Source organism: Macaca nemestrina, chromosome 16 (assembly GCF_043159975.1).
Source record: "Macaca nemestrina isolate mMacNem1 chromosome 16, mMacNem.hap1, whole genome shotgun sequence".
Taxonomy (NCBI): Eukaryota; Metazoa; Chordata; class Mammalia; order Primates; family Cercopithecidae; genus Macaca; species Macaca nemestrina.
In genome coordinates, this window is record NC_092140.1 from 80,926,653 (window position 1) to 80,948,187 (window position 21,535).

The following is a 21,535-nucleotide window of genomic DNA, read 5'->3' on the forward strand; positions in this document are numbered from 1 at the left end:
GCCATCTCAGCTCACTATAGCCTCTGCCTCCCATCAAGTGGTCAAGTGATCCTCCCACCTCAACCTCCCAAGTAGCTGGGCTTACAGGCATGCATCGCCACACTCAGCTAATTTTTAAAATTTTTTTGTAGAGATAAGATCTCGCTATGTTGTCCAGACTGATCTCGAACTCCTGGGCTCAAGTAATCCTCCTGCCTCAGCCTCCCAAAACGTTGTAGTTATAGGCTTGAGCCACCATGCCCAGCTGACTCCAGTTTTGAAAATTCTACTGTGGGTGAAATGCTAGCAAACAGCATCACATGCTACAGATAAATCTTTTCTGAAAGGAGTCAATTGGTGTGACAAACTTCATCATCATCTTATTTTAAGAAATTGCCACAGCCTTCTCAGCCTTTTGCAGCCTCCACCCTCATCAGTCAACAGCCATCAGCATCAAGATAGTACCCTTACCCACAAAATGGTAACAACTCTCTGAAGTCTTAGATGATTGTTAGCATTTTTTAAAATAAAGTATTTTAAAAATTAAGTTATGTACTTTTTTTTTTTTTTTTGAGATGGAGTTTCTTTCTCTCACCCAGGCTGGAGTGCAGTGGCGTGATCTTAGCTCACTGCAAGCTCTGTCTCCCAGATTCATGCCATTCTCCTGCCTCAGCCTCCTGAATAGCTGGGACTACAGGCGCCTGCCACCACGCCCAGCTAATTTTTTTTGTATTTTTAGTAGAGATGGAGTTTCACCGTGTTAGCCGGGATGATCTTGATTTCCTGACCTCGTGATCCACCCATCTCGGACTCCCAAAGTGCTGACAGGTGTGAGCCGCCGCTCCCGGCCTGTACTTTTTTAGATATAAATCTATTGTACACTTAAAAGACTATAGTATAGTGTAAACATAACTTGTGTGTACACTAGGAAACCAAAACATTTGTGTGGCTCACTTTACTGTGATATTTGCTTTATTGTGGGAACCAAACCTACGTTTCTGAGGTGTACCTGTATTAATTTTAAAACTAAACAGTATCTTTGTCACTGTCTTCAGATTAATAAGGAATGTAATTAAATTTTAGTGTCTAAATTCCTTTTGGAAAAAAATGCCCCTTAAAAACACTTTGCATGTTATAATGGGCGTATTAGTGGTGTTTTGTTTACTAGGAGGTGTTGTGCTTAAGTAAAATTGCGAATTCATTCATCCGACAGTACAAGTAGAAGTAATATAGTGATGGGGTATGTGTGTGTGTGTGTCTGTGTGTGTTTGTAAAATAGTGTTTCCAAATATGTGGGTTTTGGCTTTGGTTTTTTTTTTTTTTTGCCCTCCTTCAAGTATGACCCACTAGGCTTACTGGATATATGCGGTTGCTTACATTTCTTAAAGGATGGCTTTCTATTGAGTTACCCATTTACGTGGCATAGGTGTGCATACACATGGCATAGGAGATGCAACAATGCTACACGATCCTCTGACTTTAAATCCTTCTAGCTGTTCTCTGTGACTCAGTTGTCCAAATTCAAAAATAAGTTGTAACAGTTAATGCTTACTGAATTATCCATGACTCATAATAGATAATTGTGTCTCAGTTGTCCAACCTTCTATATCAGGTGCTTCTAACCCAAAGTCCATTGGTGGATTTTAGGGGTCTACAAGCTTCTTGAGTTATGTATAAAACTTTGCCTGTGTATGTGTTTTGGTGAGGGAGAGTGCCCATACCCTTCTAGAAAAGTTTATGATTTTTCCCCTCTCCAAAAAAATGTTAGAATCATGAATCATTCTTGAAGCCTAGGACACTAACCTGATGTCAAGGATTTGAGTACTTTCCTCCCAAACTGTCATTGGCATGTCAAGTTTGTTAAAAATGTACTCTTCCCAGAGTATTTGTAAGTTTAATACAAAATTCTGTCATGTGGTTAATTTTTAATTGAATAATTTGGAGCCTTCAGCTCTTAAATGAATGTTATCAGTGTCTTCCAACTTTACTCAGCTTTGATTTATTTATGCAATGTTGATGAAAACCTGAGTACTAGTCATTTATGCAGAGAAAAAGTCTTATGGATTTATTATTCTGCTTTCAGAAAATATAGCAATTTCCCATAATATTTTTTTTTAAAATAAACTTTCCATGACCTACTCTTTACAGAGAATAGTAAAATACTATTTCTACCCCCCTTATTCTCAGGGAATACATTCCAAGACCCTCAGTAGATGCCAGAAATGGCAGATAGTGCTGAACCTTGTATATACGATGCATGAATTTCTTTTTCTTTATTCATAATTTCATGTATACCTTATTGTAGATTTTTGCAACCTCAGCATACAGTTTTTCTTCCTAAGAACTCAAAGGAAGTACTTTATGGCTTTTTTTTTGTTTTTTTTTTTGGCATATTCAAATTGTCAGCATCACTCCTCTTTGCACTTGGGGCCATTATGAAGTAAAATAAGGGTTACTCGAACTGCATAATTACTGTTGTTGCCAAACTGCAAGTCAATCTGATAACTGAGATGGCTACAAAGTGATCAGTGAGCAAGTGCATACAGCGTGTGGTTACCGGACAAAGGGATGATTCATGTCCAGGTTGGGATAGAGTGGAACAACAGGAGATTTCACTGTGCCACTTAGAAGTGTGTGCAGTTTAAAACATATGAATTGTTTATTTCTGGAAGTTTCCATTAGTATATATGGACTATGATTGACCAGGGAAAACAAAAGAAAAGGTAAGCGGGGCCTACTGTGGTGGGAACCCAACAAACTAAACTAATTCTTTTTTCCTGTAAATTGTTTAGAAGAGATGTAAATCAAAGGGAAATTAAGTTTATTTTAGGTATTTAGTCAGAAAGATAATTTTTGAAGGGAATACTCTGTGTTAATATTCTTAACCTATTATGTCTAGATAATCCTAAACTGAATATTTATGATGATCTTTTGGTAGATCTGTAATACTTGCTTTTATAAGTGTACTCACTTATATTAGTATATATTCTGTATACTTTCCCATGCCAAATCAGGAAAGTAATACATTAGTAGTATTTTAGGAACAAGGGTTTAAACACAAAATCTTCTTGGATAATAATCAGAAAAATCATCTGACAATTGCATGTAGCTCATTCTGCCAGATATTTTGGTTTCAGTATGATTGTACTGACAGGTGATATATTTTAATCATAATGCTAGGTTGTAGGACTTTGTGGCCAAATGAGAAAATAGTACTCAGAGCATAGCTAATTAAAAAACAATCATTCCAACACAATTACCTGAATGTAGAAATCTGCTTATTACTTGATAGTAGTTGTATCAGGTTGTTCTTGTCTTGCTATAAAGAAATACCTGGGACAAGGTAACTTATAAAGAAAAGAAGTTGAATTGGCTCATGGTTCTGCAGGCTGTACATACATGGCTCCAACATCTGCTTCTGGTGAGGCCTCAGAAAGCTTACTAGGAGGAGGTGTGCTGAAGTAAAAGTGCTACTTCATTTATTCATCCAACAGTTACTTGAGTACCTGTTCTAAAGCTGGTATTGCAGCAGTGAGCAAAAATATTTCCAAAAGCTTTGCTAGTACAAGTAGACTAATGTGGTGGGGTGTGGGTGTATGTGTGTGAAATAGTGTTTCCAAATATGTGGGGTTTGTAATATAGCCAAACATGATTATATTGCACACTAAGCTTATGAAAGGCTTATGTTAAGAATGAAATCATTTTATAAACATCAAAACAATTCATTCACAATGGATAAAAAAGAAGCCTTTCACATGTAGTGAAATTAACCAAGGCTTGGACTCTCTTCAGTAGGTATGATGTTGGGAAAATTTGTTGAATTCGGGAGAGCAACTCATATCTAGAAAGAGATTATGACCCTAAATAATTGTACTTTTAGCTTTTGTCCAACATGCTTTGCGAAATCGGAGACTTGAGGAAGGCTGTTCTCAAGTATTTTCAGAGAGGTTTTTAGTAGCAGCTGGTATGGAGTCAATTCTGTAAAGAATGTAGGGCTGTGTTATAATGACATTAATAAAATAGCCCCCACCTGCACTGTCAAAATCCATCCTAATCTGGCTGTGGTTTGGTGCCAGGTTGTTGCATTTTTTTTTTTTTTTTTCCCACTGGTAGTTAAATGACCATGGGAAGAATTTTGGCTTCTGTGACTAGATGGGACTTCCAGGCCATTGGCAGTGATTTCAGAAATCTCCCTTCTTTGGCACCCAGTGGCCTGATCTGGGAAGGTATTATGTCTGGGAAATGCAGATCGGAGACTTCTGCACCTTCCTCTTCCAAAACTGGATTGCCTGCTGTTTCTTGGCCTGGTTTGGTCCTCTGCTTCATATTCTTGCCACCCTACCCTATCCTCAGCAGAAAGTAGTAACTTTAACTGGTTCCACCAAGCAGAAGGAGCCAGTTGTCTTATGCCAGTGTGTGTTGTATTTGGGTTTTATTGTATTTTAAATATTGATGCTGTTATTCTGGGAGCTTAAAAACCATCCACATGTGTGTGGCAGGAATACCAGCTATTTGTCCTTTTCTAACCCTTGATCACATTGGTAGGTACAGTTTTTAGTTCAAGCCATGTTGTTGACTAAGTCTATGTAAGGCTCTTATCTTGAACCGTGTTTCATAAAAGTATTAGTTGTTAAATTATTCTGGATTTGAATAGCATTAAAGGATGGGTTAATTTAAGGGTTATCTTTAACATATTTTATTCTTTAATTGAAACTTGAAATTACAGTTGACCCTTGAACAATGAAGGGGTCAGGAGATCAACCCCCTGTACAGTTAAAAATCCTTGTATAACTTTTGACTCCCCCCAATCTTAACTACTAGTAGCCCACTGTTAACTGGAAACTTTACTGATAACATAAACGTTTGATTAACACATATTTTGTACATTATTTGTATTATATACTGTATTCTTATTACAAAGTAAGCTAGAGAAAAGAAATGTTAAGAAAATCATAAGGAAGAGAAAATATATTTACTATTCATTACATGAAAGTGGATCATTATAAAGATCATCCCTTTGAGGAGGCTCGGAGAAGTGCAAAAAGGAGGGGTTGTTCTTGCTGTCTCAAGGCTGGCAGAGGCAGAGGCAGAAGAAAACTCACGTTAGTGTGACCCTATGTTGTTCAGGAGCCAACCATACTGCATTTGTGCATGCAAAAATGAAATCTAAACAAAATTATTAGTACTTCAGTGAAGATTTTCTTGTGTTGTCTAGAACTTGTATGAGGTTTGTTTTTTTTTTTAATCTAATCTGTGTTACAAGTATCATTGTGGAGTGATCTTTTAAAAGATTCCCACAGACAAGGGTCTTTCTAGTTCTGTAAGATTGTTCAGTTAGAAATGATTCACTTTCCAGGGAGTATTTACCCTGCTGCAAAAGAATAGCAGGCTACTAGGTGTAAAATAAATCACACAGAAGCATTTTCTTTTTTCATCTTACAGATTTATTTAGACAAGTAAGATCTTGTTATATTTTAAATGGCACTTACCTGCCTAACACTCTCCAGTGCTTTCTCTCATGCTTAGAATAAAATCCAGACTTTTACCATGACCTGTGGCCCATATCTGGCTCTGCCTGCTTTCTGATTCTCTCATGAGACTCTATTCTCTCATAAATTGTGGTTCCACTTGGCTTCTTTCTATTCTTATACATCAAGATCCCTCCTGCCTCCTTTGTGCTTATTGATCCTAAAGCTCTTCCCTCAGATCTTCAGCACTTGGCTCAAATATATCCTCCAGTAAAGGTCCTTTCCTTACCAAGCAACCTAAAGTAGTCACCCTGACGTACTTTTTGTGTTTTGTGATCAAGGGTTAGAAAAAGACAAATAGCTGGTATTCCTGCCACACACATGTAGATTGTTTTTAAGCTCCAAGAATAAAAAGCACATACTTTTTGTGGTTGTTTGGACCTAACAGTTCTGTTTTGTTGTCCTTTTTTATAAACTTTGTTACATTAATTAGCAGAAATTGTCTTGCTTTGTCATTGTTGGTTTGCTCCCTCGGCCATATACTCTGTTACTAGAGAGACTGGTTTCCAGTCCTCCCTCAAGGTGTTAGTCAGGGTTTTCCAGAGAAACTGAACCAATAGAAGATATGTCTAGAATGAGATTTACTTAAGGAATTGGCTCATGCAATTATGGAGGCTGTAAAGCCCTATGATCTGACTACAAGCTGGAGACCCAGGAAAGCTGGTGGTGTAATTCAGAAGCGTGAGAGGTAAAAAGCTGACTCCAGTCAGCGTATAAGACCTAATAAGCAAGGGCAGATCAACATTCAGCTCAAGCAGTCAGGCAAACAGAGAATGTAACCTTCCTTCACCTCTTTGTTCTGTTCAGGCCCTCAGTAGATGGGATGATACACACATTGATCAGGGCCATCTGCTTTACTCAGTTTACTGATTCAAATGCCATACTGTTTTAGGAAGCCCTCACAGATGTGCCCAGAAATAATGTTTAGCCAGATAGCTGGGCATTCGATGACCCAGTTAACCCATTTATGCCAGAAGTTGCAAATTTTTTTGTGAAAAATCAGACCTTGGCCATGACCTTGAGCAGTAGGATATAAATAACTCCCACAAGCTTAGTGTTCCAATAATGGAACACTAGGCATAAATGGATTGACACATAAAATTAACCATCGCATTCAATTACCTTATTAGATTGTCATAAAGATTAAGTGAGTTAATATATGACAGGCACTTAAAATAGTGTCATGCACGTAGTAGCAATATATGTTACTTGCTATTATTAATGTCATTACTGTTATCATGTTAGTGATTTTGTTCTTTTCATTTCTGTATCCTCATTGCCAAAAATAATACTTGGAGGTTAGTATGTGCTCACTTAATATTTGTTGAGTGAATTAAAGTGATTTAATAAGTATAAACTTCGTATGTAAAGTAATAGAACCTAAATGTTTCTACTTGTGAAATGTGTATTATGTTGTATTGTATTTTATCACTGAAAACAGAGTTGATTTTGGTAGTGCCCATATTACCTTTGGTTTTTGAAAATGTATACATTTTCCATGATTTTAAAGGTTAAAATAGGAATGTTAGTTGCATTATGTAAGCATATTTTCATATTTGAGAAATAACCATTTTTTGAGAGAAAAATTGGTGTTAATATTTTTAAGTAAGTCTGGGGTAAGCCTATTAGTTTGCAGGTGAAATTACTTGCATCTTGAATGAGAGGAGTTTTTATTTTTAAATTTCTTAATTTTCACATTTTTTCCCACAATGAAATATACCCTGAATATTCTCATTCCACACCACATCATGTCCTAATTATAGCAGCACTAACAAGTGTTTTATTGGAATCTAGTCAGACTAAAGATCAACTTTCCCTGTATACAATAAATCACAGTGCTCTTGTTTACATTATACAGATTTTTGTTTTAAGGTATTAAGCTTCTCTTCATTAAATAAACTTTCTTTTTTTCTTTATTTGAATTTCAAATTTGACTTATTTTTTTCCTCAGATAAGAAACCAGCCAATTATAAATCATATGACTAATTAATCTGAAGTTACTTCTATTCTAAGTGGAAATGTACTTTACTATAGCTCTGTAATACTCTGTAGCCAAAGTACTGTTAATTTTCACCAGATTTCAAGACAGTTTCGTTACTTAGAATCATACCTTTTATATGTGCAGAATGGACATAGGTGAAGGTTGAGTAAGAAGAAAATATGGTTAAAAAGTTGAAGCCATTATTTGACAACACATTAGTGTTCTGACCTTAATATGATAGCTTGATTATCCTAAGTTTGAAGTTTTTTCTTCCATGCTATAGACATCAAGTTAAATAGAAGCATGATTGGATCCTAATGTGTTTTTTAAAGATAGTATATATTAACTGTTTTATCTTTTTAAGTTTTATGAACTAATAACTCAAGGCTATTGTAGACATTCTTGAAACAATTTTAAGTATACCCCAGAAATAAACTCAGAAGTAACCAAAATATCAGTTCAGTGGAGAACCATTCTTTAGTTTTTTAAATTGACGAGAACTGTCAAGCATGGTGGCTCATGCCTATAATGCCAGCACTTTAAAGAGGCTAAGGCAGGATGATTGCTTGAGCCCAGGTGTTTAAGACCAACCAGGGCAGCATAGTGAGACCTCGTCTCTATAAAAATAAAACAAGTTAGCTGAGTGTGGTGGCATGTGCCTGTAGTCCCAGCTGCTCAGGAGGCTGAGGCAGGAGGATCACCTGAGCCCAGGAAGCCAAGAGTGCAGTGAGCCATGATCATGCCACTATACTCTAGCCTGGGTGACAAAGTGAGACCTTGTCCCCCAAAAAATAAAAAATAAAAAAATTTACTAGAACCTAATGAAGCTGAAATTGAAATTGAAAAGCACCAGAAAATACTGACTCTAATTTTTACTCTTGCAGTGATTTTTCTGTTCAGTAGGATGCATTTAAATGGGCATTGATCATAAATGGTTTTCCAAATTTGACTAAGACCCATTGAGTATTTCCACTCATGTTATCTGTTAAGTTAATAAATTTCTATTTAGAGTCAATTAAATTTTAGTGGCTTATGGCTTACCTTTTTATGTTAGAAAGAAATCACTATTTTATTAAAAGCATAAAGCTTTAATCAAGTCACAGAAAACTTGATGTTTAGGTGAGTGTAGTGTTCTAGTTAGCAGACTTTTTATTTCAGTCAACTGTTACCCAAAGGTATTTTTATTTGCCTAAATTCTTTTCTGCAAATTCTTCCTAATATATTAGATCGGTTTCCTGACTTACTCAGTTTACTGATTCAAATGCCAGACTCTTGTAGGAATCCCTCACAGATGTGCCCAGAAATAACATTTAGCCAGATATTCCATGACCCCGTTAACCCATTTATGCCAGAAGTTATAAATTTTTTTGTGAAAAATCAGACCTTGGCCATGACCTTGAGTAGTAGGATATAAATAACTATAAACTATAAGTAGTTTATAGATTGAAACCTTTTTTTGATGGAAGGTTTACTAAGGCATCATTTATAAACAACATAGTTTAAGGTAATGGTTCTCAACTGGAGGTGATTTTGCCTGGTAGAGGACATTTGTCAATGTCTGGAGTAATTTTTTATTGTCATACCTTGGAATGGGAGAGCTGCTACTGGCATCTAGTGAGTTAAGGCCAGGGATGCTGTTAAACATCCTATATGTCTTGTGCAAGACACTCCGCTTCCTCCAAAGAGTTACCCAGTACAAAATGTCAGTAGTGCTAGGGTTGAGAAACTGGTTTAGAATTAGTAATGATTTGTGCCATCATTGTACATACTAAAATAATATTTATCATAGACACTGAAGATAATTACAGAAGTGCTTTGACTAAAAAAGTCAGAATTTTTTTGAATAAACTTTTAGCTCTTGAGATGATTGCTTTGAGGAATATATTTCTCTAGGCATGTCTAGAATGTTTTTTAAACATTATTTGCTGCTGCTTCTTAGTTATTGCACAAAAGTGTGGACAAGACCCAGGCATAATAGACTCTAGGAGTGATTCAGATGCACTTAATGATCACATCTGTTTCATGAGGTTATGTGTTGTTTCTCTGGTAGCAGTGAAAGAAAATGATTTGCAAGGAATAGAGGAGGCGTTAGTTGAACCACGAACTATGAACTAACTCTCAGTTTGTGCTGCCCACAGTGAAGGCAGATTACTTAAGTTAAAGACAGTATATATTTTGTTATCTTTTCCTTAACTCTAGGATTCTTTCATCGTCCTAAATGTCAACCCAAGCAACGTGGACTTTTTGTTTGCCTTAGCTGATGCTAGCTCCCCTTTTCCCATAGCCATGAATTTACAGGCATTCTCACAGCCACTTTCTATCTAGATCTCAGTAGTATGTTTTGCCATAGTTTGTGGGTTTTCTCCCTCCAAGTACGTGTTCACACTGTCAGATTATCAGAGTGAATTCCATACTTTAAGTTAGGGTAGATGGTGTATGTTGGAAAATGCAGTGTACTTTGGCACTAAAGCCTGGGAGAAAAGCACCACGTATCTGTGCTTGAACTGTTGCTTCTGGTTGACTTAAAGTTAAGTCACGTCTTTAAAAAGTGACTGACTTATAATTTTACAGCATCGTGAATTAAAATTTATCCTGGAGTTATTAGCTATACTTTTACATTCACTTTTTTGTTTTTAAAGATTTTCCTTTGGCTAGAAATGAAGTTCTGGAATACATGTTTTATTGTTACTGTTTTTCCTTCTAGGTCTACTTCCCCAGCAGGACAGCATCATTCTCCTATATCTTCTAGACATCACTCATCTTCCTCACAATCAGGATCATCTATTCAAAGACATTCTCCTTCTCCTCGTCGAAAAAGAACTCCTTCACCATCTTATCAGCGGACACTAACTCCACCTTTACGACGCTCTGCCTCTCCTTATCCTTCACATTCTTTGTCGTCTCCTCAGAGAAAGCAGAGTCCTCCAAGGCATCGCTCTCCAATGCGAGAGAAAGGGAGACATGATCATGAACGAACTTCACAGTCTCATGATCGACGTCATGAAAGGAGGGAAGGTGTGTACTTTACTTTGATTTTTTTAATTGAAAAATTGGATATCCAGCTTCATTGTTGTAATAAGAAATGGAGGAGGACTTTGCTATGTTAAGTCTTCTGTAACACACAGACTAGAATTCTTGAGGGCAATAGGAGATGCTTAACAACATGGGAATGTAAGCTGTTAGGTATATACAAGTTGGTATTTACAGCTATGCTAAGCTGGTGCTTTCTTTAGTTGAGATGTTCTAGCCGGGCACGGTGGCTCATGCCTGTAATCCCAACAGTTTGGGAGGCCAAGGTGGGCAGATCACGAGGTCAGGAGATCGAGACCATCCTGGCTAATACAGTGAGACCCCGTACCTACTAAAAAATGCAAAAAATTAGCTGGGCATGGTGGCATGCGCCTGTAGTCCCAGCTACTCGGGAGGCTGAGGCAGGAGAATTGCTTGAACCTGGGAGGCAGAGGTTGCATTCAGCTGAGATTGCACCACCCTACTCCAGCCTGGGCAACAGTGCAAGATTCCAGCTCAAAAATAATAATAATAATAAAAGATATTCTGCTGAGTAAGTACTCTCAAGTTCTGGAAATTTTTGGCCATCTGATCCTTAGAGCATCCATTTCAATTGCTGAGTTAATGTCTTTTGAAAACGAAGTGAAGGGAAGAAAAGCAACAAATCAGGGAGCATAGTTGGAAAGCATCAGAAGTGTTTTGATAAAGGAGTGAAGGCTGGGGGGAATTGCAGAAGGTCATTGCAAACCAACTCGTCAAATTTCTAGGTCATAATAAAGAAGTGAGCAAAGTGGTTTTCCTTTCTGTATCCCTGAGAATTAAGTTAACTTTGGATTTGCTACTCCCTATTCAGGCTGAGATTTTATTGTTACCTGGCAATAAAGCCTGTTTAATAGCTCTCATCTCTTTTTTTTTTTTTTTTTTTTTTTTGAGACAGAGTCTCGCTGTGTCGCCCAGGCTGGAGTGCAATGGCCCGATCTCGGCTCACTGCAAGCTCCGCCTCCCGGGTTCACGCCATTCTCCTACCTCAGCCTCCTGAGTAGCTGGGACTACAGGCGCCAGCCACCGCGCCCGGCTAATTTTTTGTATTTTTAGTAGAGACAGGGTTTCACCGTGGTCTTGATCTCCTGACCTTGTGATCCGCCCGCTTCGGCCTCCCAAAGTGCTGGGATTACAGGCGTGAGCCACCGCGCCTGGCTCATCTCTCTCTTTACTTCTTATCTAAGCTTCTGGTCTTTGTAGATTTAACTTACTAAGTCTGTTTTCTAACTTCTCCTGTGTTCATTTTTTAACATAGTAAGTACTCAGGAAATGCTTACTTGCAACAACATTTATATTTAATTTGCCTTTTAAGCGCCTCTGTGTGAGTGGAGTACAGCAGTCTCCTATGAAACATGTTGAATTTAGTATTCTTTTCCTATCAACAGTGCAAGCAATAATTAATCGGGTTTTTTTGTTCAAGAAAATGGCGGATGAGAATGATATTCAAGAAAATAAGCAGGGACTGGGGAAAGCACCTATGTGATAGAATTTTTTGTGTGTGTGTATGATTTGGGGACTAGGTCAGCACAGCAGTATTTATGGAACATTGGTAAGATGGGAAAATTCTCTTATGTTGTACCTTTCTATAAATTTTAATAAGATATTTAACAACTAGAGTTGACCAGGAATATAGTACATATTTAATGACTTCTTATTGAATGAAAACTCCCTTAACATTATTAAACATACTAATGAAGGGAAAATAGTAAGCAATTGAGTCTCATAGAAATGCTTGTATTAAGGGATTCTTCTCGTAACAAACCGTAATTGTTTTAAGTTCTTTGTAAGTACTTAAAAAATTGTTCCTCTCTATTTAGATATCATTTTCTGAAATACGGATAATTTTGGTGGAAGGATAGGGAGGTAGGTAAAGAACAAAATACAGTACCTAGATGTGTTTGTAAAGACAGATGGGCGCATCATGAGAAAAAGATCTGGCACTAAGTGAACACATTTTCAGGCACAGCTGGTATTGGGGGAGGAGTAGAAGTGAAAGCTATGCACAGAAAGGGATGGAGATATGTCAGATCTTTGCCTCTTGCCTTTGTCCTTAAACGGGATTTGTGGATATGGATATATGGACAAAGGAATTGGTGGGGGAGATAGGTTATTGATGAGGGTCTGAGGGCCTTGTGGTTACAAGATGTTTGGGTCCCTGAGAAAGTCTGTGGGCCTAGCCACTAGACAAAGAGAAAAGGAAGTAAACTTATAATGTTTTGGGCATGAGGCTGCTAGAGTTGCCAAAATAGCCTCAGACTAGGGCAATTCCAGAGTATAAGAGCAACTTGCAGAAGAATCTGATAAAAAGGGCAGTATTTATTCTTTGAGGTTCTCTTGTTAATTCTTTGGCTTCATATCAGATTTGTTATAATCAGTTTATGCCCTTTCTAAATATATGTAAAGAGTGGTTTCTAATCTTTCCAACTATGGGATTGACTAAGCCATTTAAGTTTTGGGTCTCTATTTCTTTATTGTAAAATGACATGGTTTTTTCAGATAGTCAGTGTCGTTCAGTCCAGCTTTTAAAAAGTGAAAGTATTTTTTTTTTCTATGAAATGCTTTTTTGTTTGTTCGTTTTAAAGAGAAAAAGTCTCATCTTACTATGTTGCTCAGGCTGAACTCAAATTCCTGGATTCAAGCGATCCTCCTACCTCAGCCTCCCAAGTAGCTGGCACTGTAGGTACATGCCACCACCCCCAGCTAGAAAGTGCTCTAAGAAAGCTTTAAAGACTTGCACACATGAGTGTTATACCATTAAACAGTGCAGGAAAAGAGAGTGAATAACAGTATCACTTAACCAGCTAGCTTACTCACCATAGGCTACCCTCAAGTACTTAAGTACATTTGAGGAGGTCACATACGGTCTAGTTTAACCTAGCTTAATAGTTGACAGAAAAGATTCAAGTAACTGAAGTGTCTTTGTATTTAAAAGTGGTTTCTAAAAAGTAAGCCATCAATGATAGGAGATCAACTTATTTGTTTCAGTTGTTTAGGATCTGTAAGTATAGGTAAGTCGGGGCAGAGGAAATTCATGTTCAGAGTTTATCTAATGAAGAACATTGTTATCAAGTGTTAATTATCTTTGGGATTTTAGCTTCTTATTTTTTGCAAAGAACATGAATTGTCATTGTAATAAAATTTTTAAAGTTCTGTATTAAATATGTTGTCTAGTTTCCTGAAACTTTGTAAAGGCAGTTACAGTCGATTTCCAAAATTGCATTATAGATACTAGGGGCAAACGAGACAGAGAAAAGGACTCAAGAGAAGAACGAGAGTATGAACAGGATCAGAGCTCTTCTAGAGACCACAGAGATGACAGAGAACCTCGAGATGGTCGGGATCGGAGAGATGCCAGAGATACTAGGGACCGAAGGGAACTAAGAGACTCCAGAGACATTCGGGACTCAAGAGAGATGAGGGATTATAGCAGAGATACCAAAGAGAGCCGTGATCCCAGAGATTCTCGGTCCACTCGTGATGCCCATGACTACAGGGACCGTGAAGGTCGAGATACTCATCGAAAGGAGGATGCATATCCAGAAGAATCCCGGAGTTATGGCCGAAACCATTTGAGAGAAGAAAGTTCTCGTACTGAAATAAGGAATGAGTCCAGAAATGAGTCTCGAAGTGAAATTAGAAATGACCGAATGGGCAGAAGTAGGGGGAGAGTTCCTGAGTTACCTGAAAAGGGTAAGGTTTTTGACTTGTCAATGAACTATATCTTATATAGAAAGTATAACATCTCCTAAGATTTCTAATATGTTGTTTCTTACATTCGTTATCATTTTGTCGCAGTAATTTTTAATTAATTGAATTTATAGTCTTCCTTATAAATTCCTAATTGGAATTACTAGTTAAAATAGCAGAAGGTAAATGGAGCTTGAGCTAGACCCCCCCAATTATATCCAGTCATGCCTGTCATCTTGATTAATGTAGAACACTAAGAAAATAACTATCAGACAAAAAAGTAGAATCACAAGGAAGTTACTTTCTTTTAAATAGGTATAAATATGATAAAATGTTCATTAAATTAAAGTAGAATTAAAGTGGTGGGTTTTCAAAATTGTTGGCATCAGAAATGACTGATTTGTGTATTCTTCAGTATTTGTACTTGCTTCAGACCCTGTCAAACTGCCACATGTCATTATCTTGAGCCATTTTTCTTTTCATAAAAAGTATTTGCCATCACCCAAATGACTTAAATATATTGTAACTATTTCCAAACTGCTGAGACTTAATTACCATGACCTCTCTTTACCTCCACCTGCTTTTCTCCCCTCTCCCCAAACACTGCTGCAGAACTTTGATCACTTTTATTCTTTCCATTGGTCTGTTAGTCAATCCTTGGTCAGTATTTCAGCTTCATATTTGTGTTGAGGGTCCTTTAGCCTCTTTGAGCTGCCTTGTGTTTTCTTGACCCTTTACTTTTTCATGTCAATTTTAGAAAACAGTTTTTAATTTCATAAAAAATTGTTGGATTTTTATTTCAAATGCATCAACTTAATTTATAATATTTCCAATATTTTTTACATTTTTTTTCCTGGGTATCCTCTATTTTTGTTGCCATTATAAATAGTGCTTTTACATTTTGTAAGATAAAAAAATTTTTTAATTATGCATTTACATGGTTCAAAATTTTGAATGTATAAAAGGACATATAGTGAAAAGCCTCCCTTGTACCCTGACCACTCTTTTGCCAGCTTTGTAGGTATTCTTCCCAAAAAACATTTTACGCGAGCAAATAAATATCCATTTGATTTCCCCTCTGGATTTACAAAAATAATTTTTAAAAACAGTGGAAAAATCTATGTACTATTTTATATCCTACTGTTTTCAACCAGTAAAAATATCTTTCATGTCTTTCTTTGTGGTAAACAGCTATTTTCTTCTTTTGGCACATGTTATCTATTGTAGAATATACCATAAAGTCAGCAAGTGCTGCATTACTGGGTATTTTGGTTTTCTAATCTTCATCTCTTTCAGACAATGCTTTAGTGAATAACTGTGTACGTATGTCACTAAATGGTGTCTCTTAAAACATTGCATTTTCTAATGCTTTGTTGGTACATGGAAATGGTAATTGGCATTTGTATATTAATCTTACATTTAAATGATGTTGCTGTATTTTCTTGATCTAATTAGATTGTCTTAACAAATGTTCCTAGGAACAGACTGATTTGGCTCTTTTCTGATTATTAATTTTCTGTCAGTAACCTGCTGAGCATCTTTATCAATACAGTGTTAAATATAAGTAGAATGGGCTTTGCTTTGTTTCAGATTTTAAAGGATTGTTGCTGGCATTTTATTACTAAGTATGGTGTTTGTGGATTTTTTGCAGATGCTTTTTATTGCGTTAAGGATTAAGTTCTCTCACCCCATTTTAGTTGTCAGAAAATACTCTGTTGAAAGTCAGTTCTTTGGGAAATGTATTTGTTAACTCTTATTTTGTGGCTCAGTGGTCTGTTTTTGTAAGTGTTCTACATATGCTTTCAAGGGAGTTGCATTTGTAATGGTTGAATGCAGAGTGTGTCTCTAAGATAAAGTTTGTTTAACTACACTTTCAAATCTACATGTAATTTTTCTTAGTCTACTTGTTCTGTCATTACAGAGAGGTGAGTTAAGTCTTCCACTATCATTGTGGAATTTGTAGATTTGTTCATTTCTTCTTATAGTTTGATCATTTTTTTGTTTGAATACTTTGAGGCTTTGCTCTTAGGTACACATAAGATGAGTTATTTATTTCTTTATTCATTATAGAATGACTGTTTATGCCAGGTTCAGGTTGAGCATCCCTAATCTGAAATTCTCCAAAATCTCAAACTTTTTAATGTATTTTCTTTTTTTTCAACTATTGCCACTAGCAACTCTGACAACAGCCATTTTGAGAGCTGACATAACACTCAGAGGAAATGCTTATTAGAGTATTTTGGATTTCCAATGTTTCAGATTAGGGATGCTGAATCAATATAATGCAAATATTCCAAAATCCAAAACACCTGTAGTCCCAAGCATTTCAGATAAAGAGCATTCAGCCTGTATTTTTCTTGAAGATTGTTTTGCTGGCAGCTGTCTTTTGGTTAGTATTTGTTTGATATATCTTTTTCCATCCTTTCAGGCTTTATTATTATTTTTTTTAATGTAACTCTAAACAACATATAGTTTTAGACACATTAAATCTCCTCATTGTATCTTCTCTCATTCTTAACTTGCAAATTTTTCATCTCTTTATCTGTTTTGCCTCTAGGTCATATTCTCAGGCTTAACTTCTAGTTTACCAGTTTTTTCTTAGCTGCGTCTGATTTGATGGTTAACCCATTCATTCCTAGATGTTATAGGTAGCCTTTTTGTAGTCTTTAAAAATGTTTTACATTTTTTCTTCCTGGTCTTTAATTATTAAAATATTTTTCATATCTATTTTGATTATTAAAATACCCATAGAATCATGCTGTAATTCTTTTAGGTCTCAAAAGCCTGTTACATTTATATTCTTTGTGTTTTTGTTTGTTTTTTAAATCTTGGGGAAGTGCTTTTTGATTCTGACTTTGGGTGGGTTAGTTTGTCATATGTTCTTTTAAGTTTGGAGTGAACTCATCTTTGTCAAGATTGATTTGTGGTAATTCTATGAGGTTAAGGGCAGGGCCCTCAGAGTTTCTGTCTGTTTTTGCCAGATATTCCTAAATTATCACAGCCCCAGTACTGCTTCTTTCTCTACTCCTAACCCTCCCTGCTCAAAAAAGGTTTTTTTGTTTTTTTGTTTTTTTTTAAATTTCATTTTGTTTTGAAGTAATTAGGAATTCACAGGAGATTGCAAATAAATGTACAGGGAAACTTTGTTTATCCTTCTCCCAACTTCTCCAGTGTTAACATCTAACATCCTACCTGTAGTGTAGTATCAAAACCAAATAACTGACATTGGTACAATCCATAGAGTTTATTCAGATTTCACCAGTATACATGCACTTGGGTGTGTGTCTGTATGTAGCTTTATGCAGTTTTATCATATGTGTAGCCCATTTCCATAGTCAAGATACTCATCTGTAACATCCTAAGATTGCCTTTTATTACCCCCTTATAGCCACAACTCTCGCCTGGCCCCCGGCCCCAACCCCTGGCAGCCTCTTACGTGTCCTTTATCCTGTAATTGTCTCATAAATGGAATAATGCTCTATGTATCCTGTTGAGATTGGCTTTTTCACGCAGCATAATTTTTTCTTGGGGTTCATCCAAGTTGTTGCATATATCAGTCATTTATTTTTATTGCCGAATAGTATTCCATGGCATGCATGTGCCACAGTTTGTTTAATTGTTCACCCATTGAAAGACATTAGTGTACTTTGCAGGTTTTGGCTGTTATGAACAAAGCCACTGTGAATGTCTGTTTCCCACATCTGTTAATGAAAATTTTCACATACAATTTAATGTCATTAACCTTGGTGTTCTATGTTGGAATGTTTTCACTGTAAACTGTATTTAAGCAATAATATATACCCATTTTTTTCATTATTTTTATATATCTGTGAATTAGATATGAAGAGATAGGTTTTTTTTTGGCAGGGGGACAGGTTAACTTTAATGAATCTTATAATTTTATCGTATGACTTTTATATAGATAGAGAAAACTGGAACTTTGTCTACTCAGGTCAGTCATTGGACACCTTGGTTGTTCTGATTCATTGCTTGATACTCTTTTCAGGAGGGATTACCACACTTTGGAATATTAAATATATATATGAGTGGTTTTTAGGAGGAAAGATTGTGACTGATGAAATTTGTTGAATAAAGTGTATGGGGTAAACATTTGTGTGACTGTCCTTTGTTTAGGAAGTCGAAGCTCAAGAGGTTCTCAAATTGATAGTCACAGTAGTAATAGCAACTATCATGACAGCTGGGAAACTCGAAGTAGCTATCCTGAAAGAGACCGATATCCTGAAAGAGACAACAGAGATCAAGCAAGGGATTCTTCCTTTGAGAGACGACATGGAGAGCGAGACCGTCGCGACAACAGAGAGAGAGGTTTGTCAAACAGAATTTTATTAAATAGTGAATCATAGCAATTGGGTGAATTGTTTTTTAAAACAGTTACCAATTTACTATTTAATGTAAAATATATTTTAAGGCTTGTGCTTGATGACACACTTGAAACTATTATGTATACTCATATAATCTTTGTTCACATGGTTTGGGAGGGATTATGTCAATAGCTAGTGACCAGTACCTACTGGCAACAAAGTGCAAAAACTTGGGTGCCCTGCTGTGTGTCTCTCATCTTAACCAAATAGCTTACAAACCTTTAAAGTATGTAGATGGTTGGGTTCCATTCCAGGCAATTCTGATTCAAGAAATACCTAAACTTCACATCTGAGTATCCTGGCTACTCACTCATTCGCTGTGATCAATAGAATTTTGTAAGGACTTTCAGAGAGGAGCAATAAAAAAATTAAAAAAAAAAAAAAAACCAATGATAGGGCTAGGGATTGTTTAGAGAAATATTTTATTTGTATTCTATCCTGAGAAGATATGGTATTTGCTTTAGCTAATTTTGCATTCTTATATGTCTTAAGCCAAAACTTTTTCTGTTCATCTATCTGATGATCTCTTAAATCAATTTTGAAGCAAGATTAGGAAGCACTTTTAAGAAGGATGTAAATACTTTCTTTGGCAAGCTTTTGTTTCTGTACTTACTCGGGCCTTTAAACATTAAAAATTTTATGAAGGTCTTACTAACCTTGGCTGAAGTAAGGTTCACTATAATGCCTAGATTAATATAGCATGAAACTTGATGGCCCAGAGAATTGAATATTGATACTTTACTATGGGCTGAATCAAAGAGGTAATATTATATCTTGATTGGTTAGTAGTAGAAGAATAATAAAGTTTCTAAGGCATTGTCTACTTTTGGGAGCATAGATAGGATCAGAAGTAGGAGAATTGATTGGGTTGAGTTTGTATGGTAAGCCTAATGCATTTTGGTTAAAAGATATGTAGAATTTCCTTAGTTACAGATAGGGCTGGAGTTTCTATGTTCTGTTTTGATATCTGAAATTATTTCTTCCCTAGGACTTTTAGAACTGGTGATGCTTTTTTTTTAATCTCTTTTTTCCTTTTTTTCTATTTTCATATCCTTGCTCAGATTTTTCTCATCTCATGCCTGAATTCAGTAGTACCATTTGGTTTCAATCTTATGGTTAGTTCAACCACATGTATTGATCTTCTGCTAGGTGCCAAGAACTCTGATAATTGCTTTACATTTATTCTGACTTAATCTTTACAATATCCTTGTAAGTGTAGGTATGATAAAATAATTCATGTTTTCAGAGTTTTGGGGATTAGATCTAAGAGTAGTAAGATTACAATATTATAGAGAAGTAGGTTCCAGAGCTGGAATTCAAACTCAGGTCTTCTGAGTTCAGTTCTCTATTTTAATTTTACTGTAACTACTTCAATAATTATCAGATGTATGATTGAAATAAAAAAATATTTTGGAGGCTAATGAATATTTTACAAATATTTGTTGAGTACCCATGTTAGGCACTTTGCTAGGCACTTGAGGTACAATAATTCTTATCCTTGTAGAATTTAATGGGGAGAAGGAAGAACTCCCCACCCAAAAAAGCAAAGTAGGATAAATGCTACTACTCTGTATAAAAGTTTTGTGAGAAGACAAAGGAGCAAACTCAATTCTGAGCAATTCCAAGAAAGCTGCCTAAAGAAGTGACATCTGAATTAGGGCCTGAAGGATAAAAGGAAACTATAGAAGGAGCACTTTACAGGGAGAGGGTGCAGCATGTATAGACACCAGGACTGAAAGAAACATGTGCTTCGGAGTAGTAAGGAATTATGTTACAACATTGGAGTCAGAGTATGCTATAATTGGCAAGGTAGAAAAGAAGCCAGAGAAAAGGACTGATGAAAGACTATAGGCCAGGTAGTAAATGACCTAAGTTTAGCCTAGTCAGGCTAAAAATTTGATTTTAATTGCCTTTCACTGCCTACAAGATAACTGCTTTTAAGCAGTTGGAAGAAATAATTTTCATCAAAAACATATTAAGGATGTTGGGAAAGATTGAAAACAAGGATACCAATTAGTTAGACTGTTGATGACATAGGCATCTAAGAAGACCTGATCAAGGTCTGAGTTAATAACTATATCTGTGGGGATAGAGAAAGGAACAAAGAAATATTTTAGAAGTGAAGTTGATGGTACTTGGATATGATGAGACTTAGACAACTCAGAGATTATCAGCTTTAATGAATTGGTATGTCATTTATTAAAATAAGGAAATGTGTAAGTAGAAGCACATCTTTGAATAACACATTTTGGTGGAAAGATAGGGGAAGATAGTTTAGACATATTAAAGTGATGTTCTTATATTCTTTGCATTTTCCTTTGAAGAAAGCATTGATATTTTGGTTGGGAAAATAAAATTATATGTCTCATAAAAGCTTGTCTGAATAGTCTATTTGCTGATATTGCTGTAATTAGAAATTTAAAGTATGATTTGCTATAAGTTATGGTATTGAATTTGTTTCAGGTTATCTTGTAATGATTATGATGTTGGTATGACTCCTTCAAACTAGGAATTCAGACAATACAAAAGATGAGTAGATAGCATTCTAGGAATCCAAAGTATGATACAGAAGAACTACTTTCAGTTGGTTTCATCAAAAGTAAAAGCGTTTAAGAAAACTGACTTCTAATGCATCTACCATCTCTGTGACATTGGAAAGACAACTCTGGAGCATAATTTCTGTTTTTAAATAGAAAGGGGGAGAAGCGACTGTGTAGGATTTCATTTTGATTTCGTTTTAAAATGCTATGATCGTTTGTATCTGGGTCTATAACCTCTAAAATAGTAAAGATAGATAGAACTTGTCTTTTTAATCAGTGATTAGGAAGGGAAATCCAAAATACCATATTGAACCCTTCCTAGAAACATCCTAAAATTATTCTGCTTAATGAGTTGATGTTAAATGTTCCACTTACCAACCTGTTGGC

The 21,535-nt window shown here is 36.0% G+C and overlaps 1 protein-coding gene across 12 annotated transcripts in view; it reads left to right on the plus strand.

Moving 5' to 3' along the window:
- The window catches only part of LOC105490668 (zinc finger CCCH-type containing 13), a 98,016-nt gene that overhangs the window by 54,258 nt on the left and 22,223 nt on the right, over nucleotides 1-21,535 (plus strand). For all 12 annotated transcript variants that reach the window (XM_011756518.3, XM_011756515.3, XM_024795708.2 and 9 more), the window contains 3 exons: nucleotides 10,193-10,503; nucleotides 13,765-14,229; nucleotides 18,361-18,552. In XM_011756518.3, coding sequence (XP_011754820.1) covers nucleotides 10,193-10,503; nucleotides 13,765-14,229; nucleotides 18,361-18,552 — 968 coding nt within the window. The remainder of the gene's footprint in view (nucleotides 1-10,192; nucleotides 10,504-13,764; nucleotides 14,230-18,360; nucleotides 18,553-21,535) is intronic.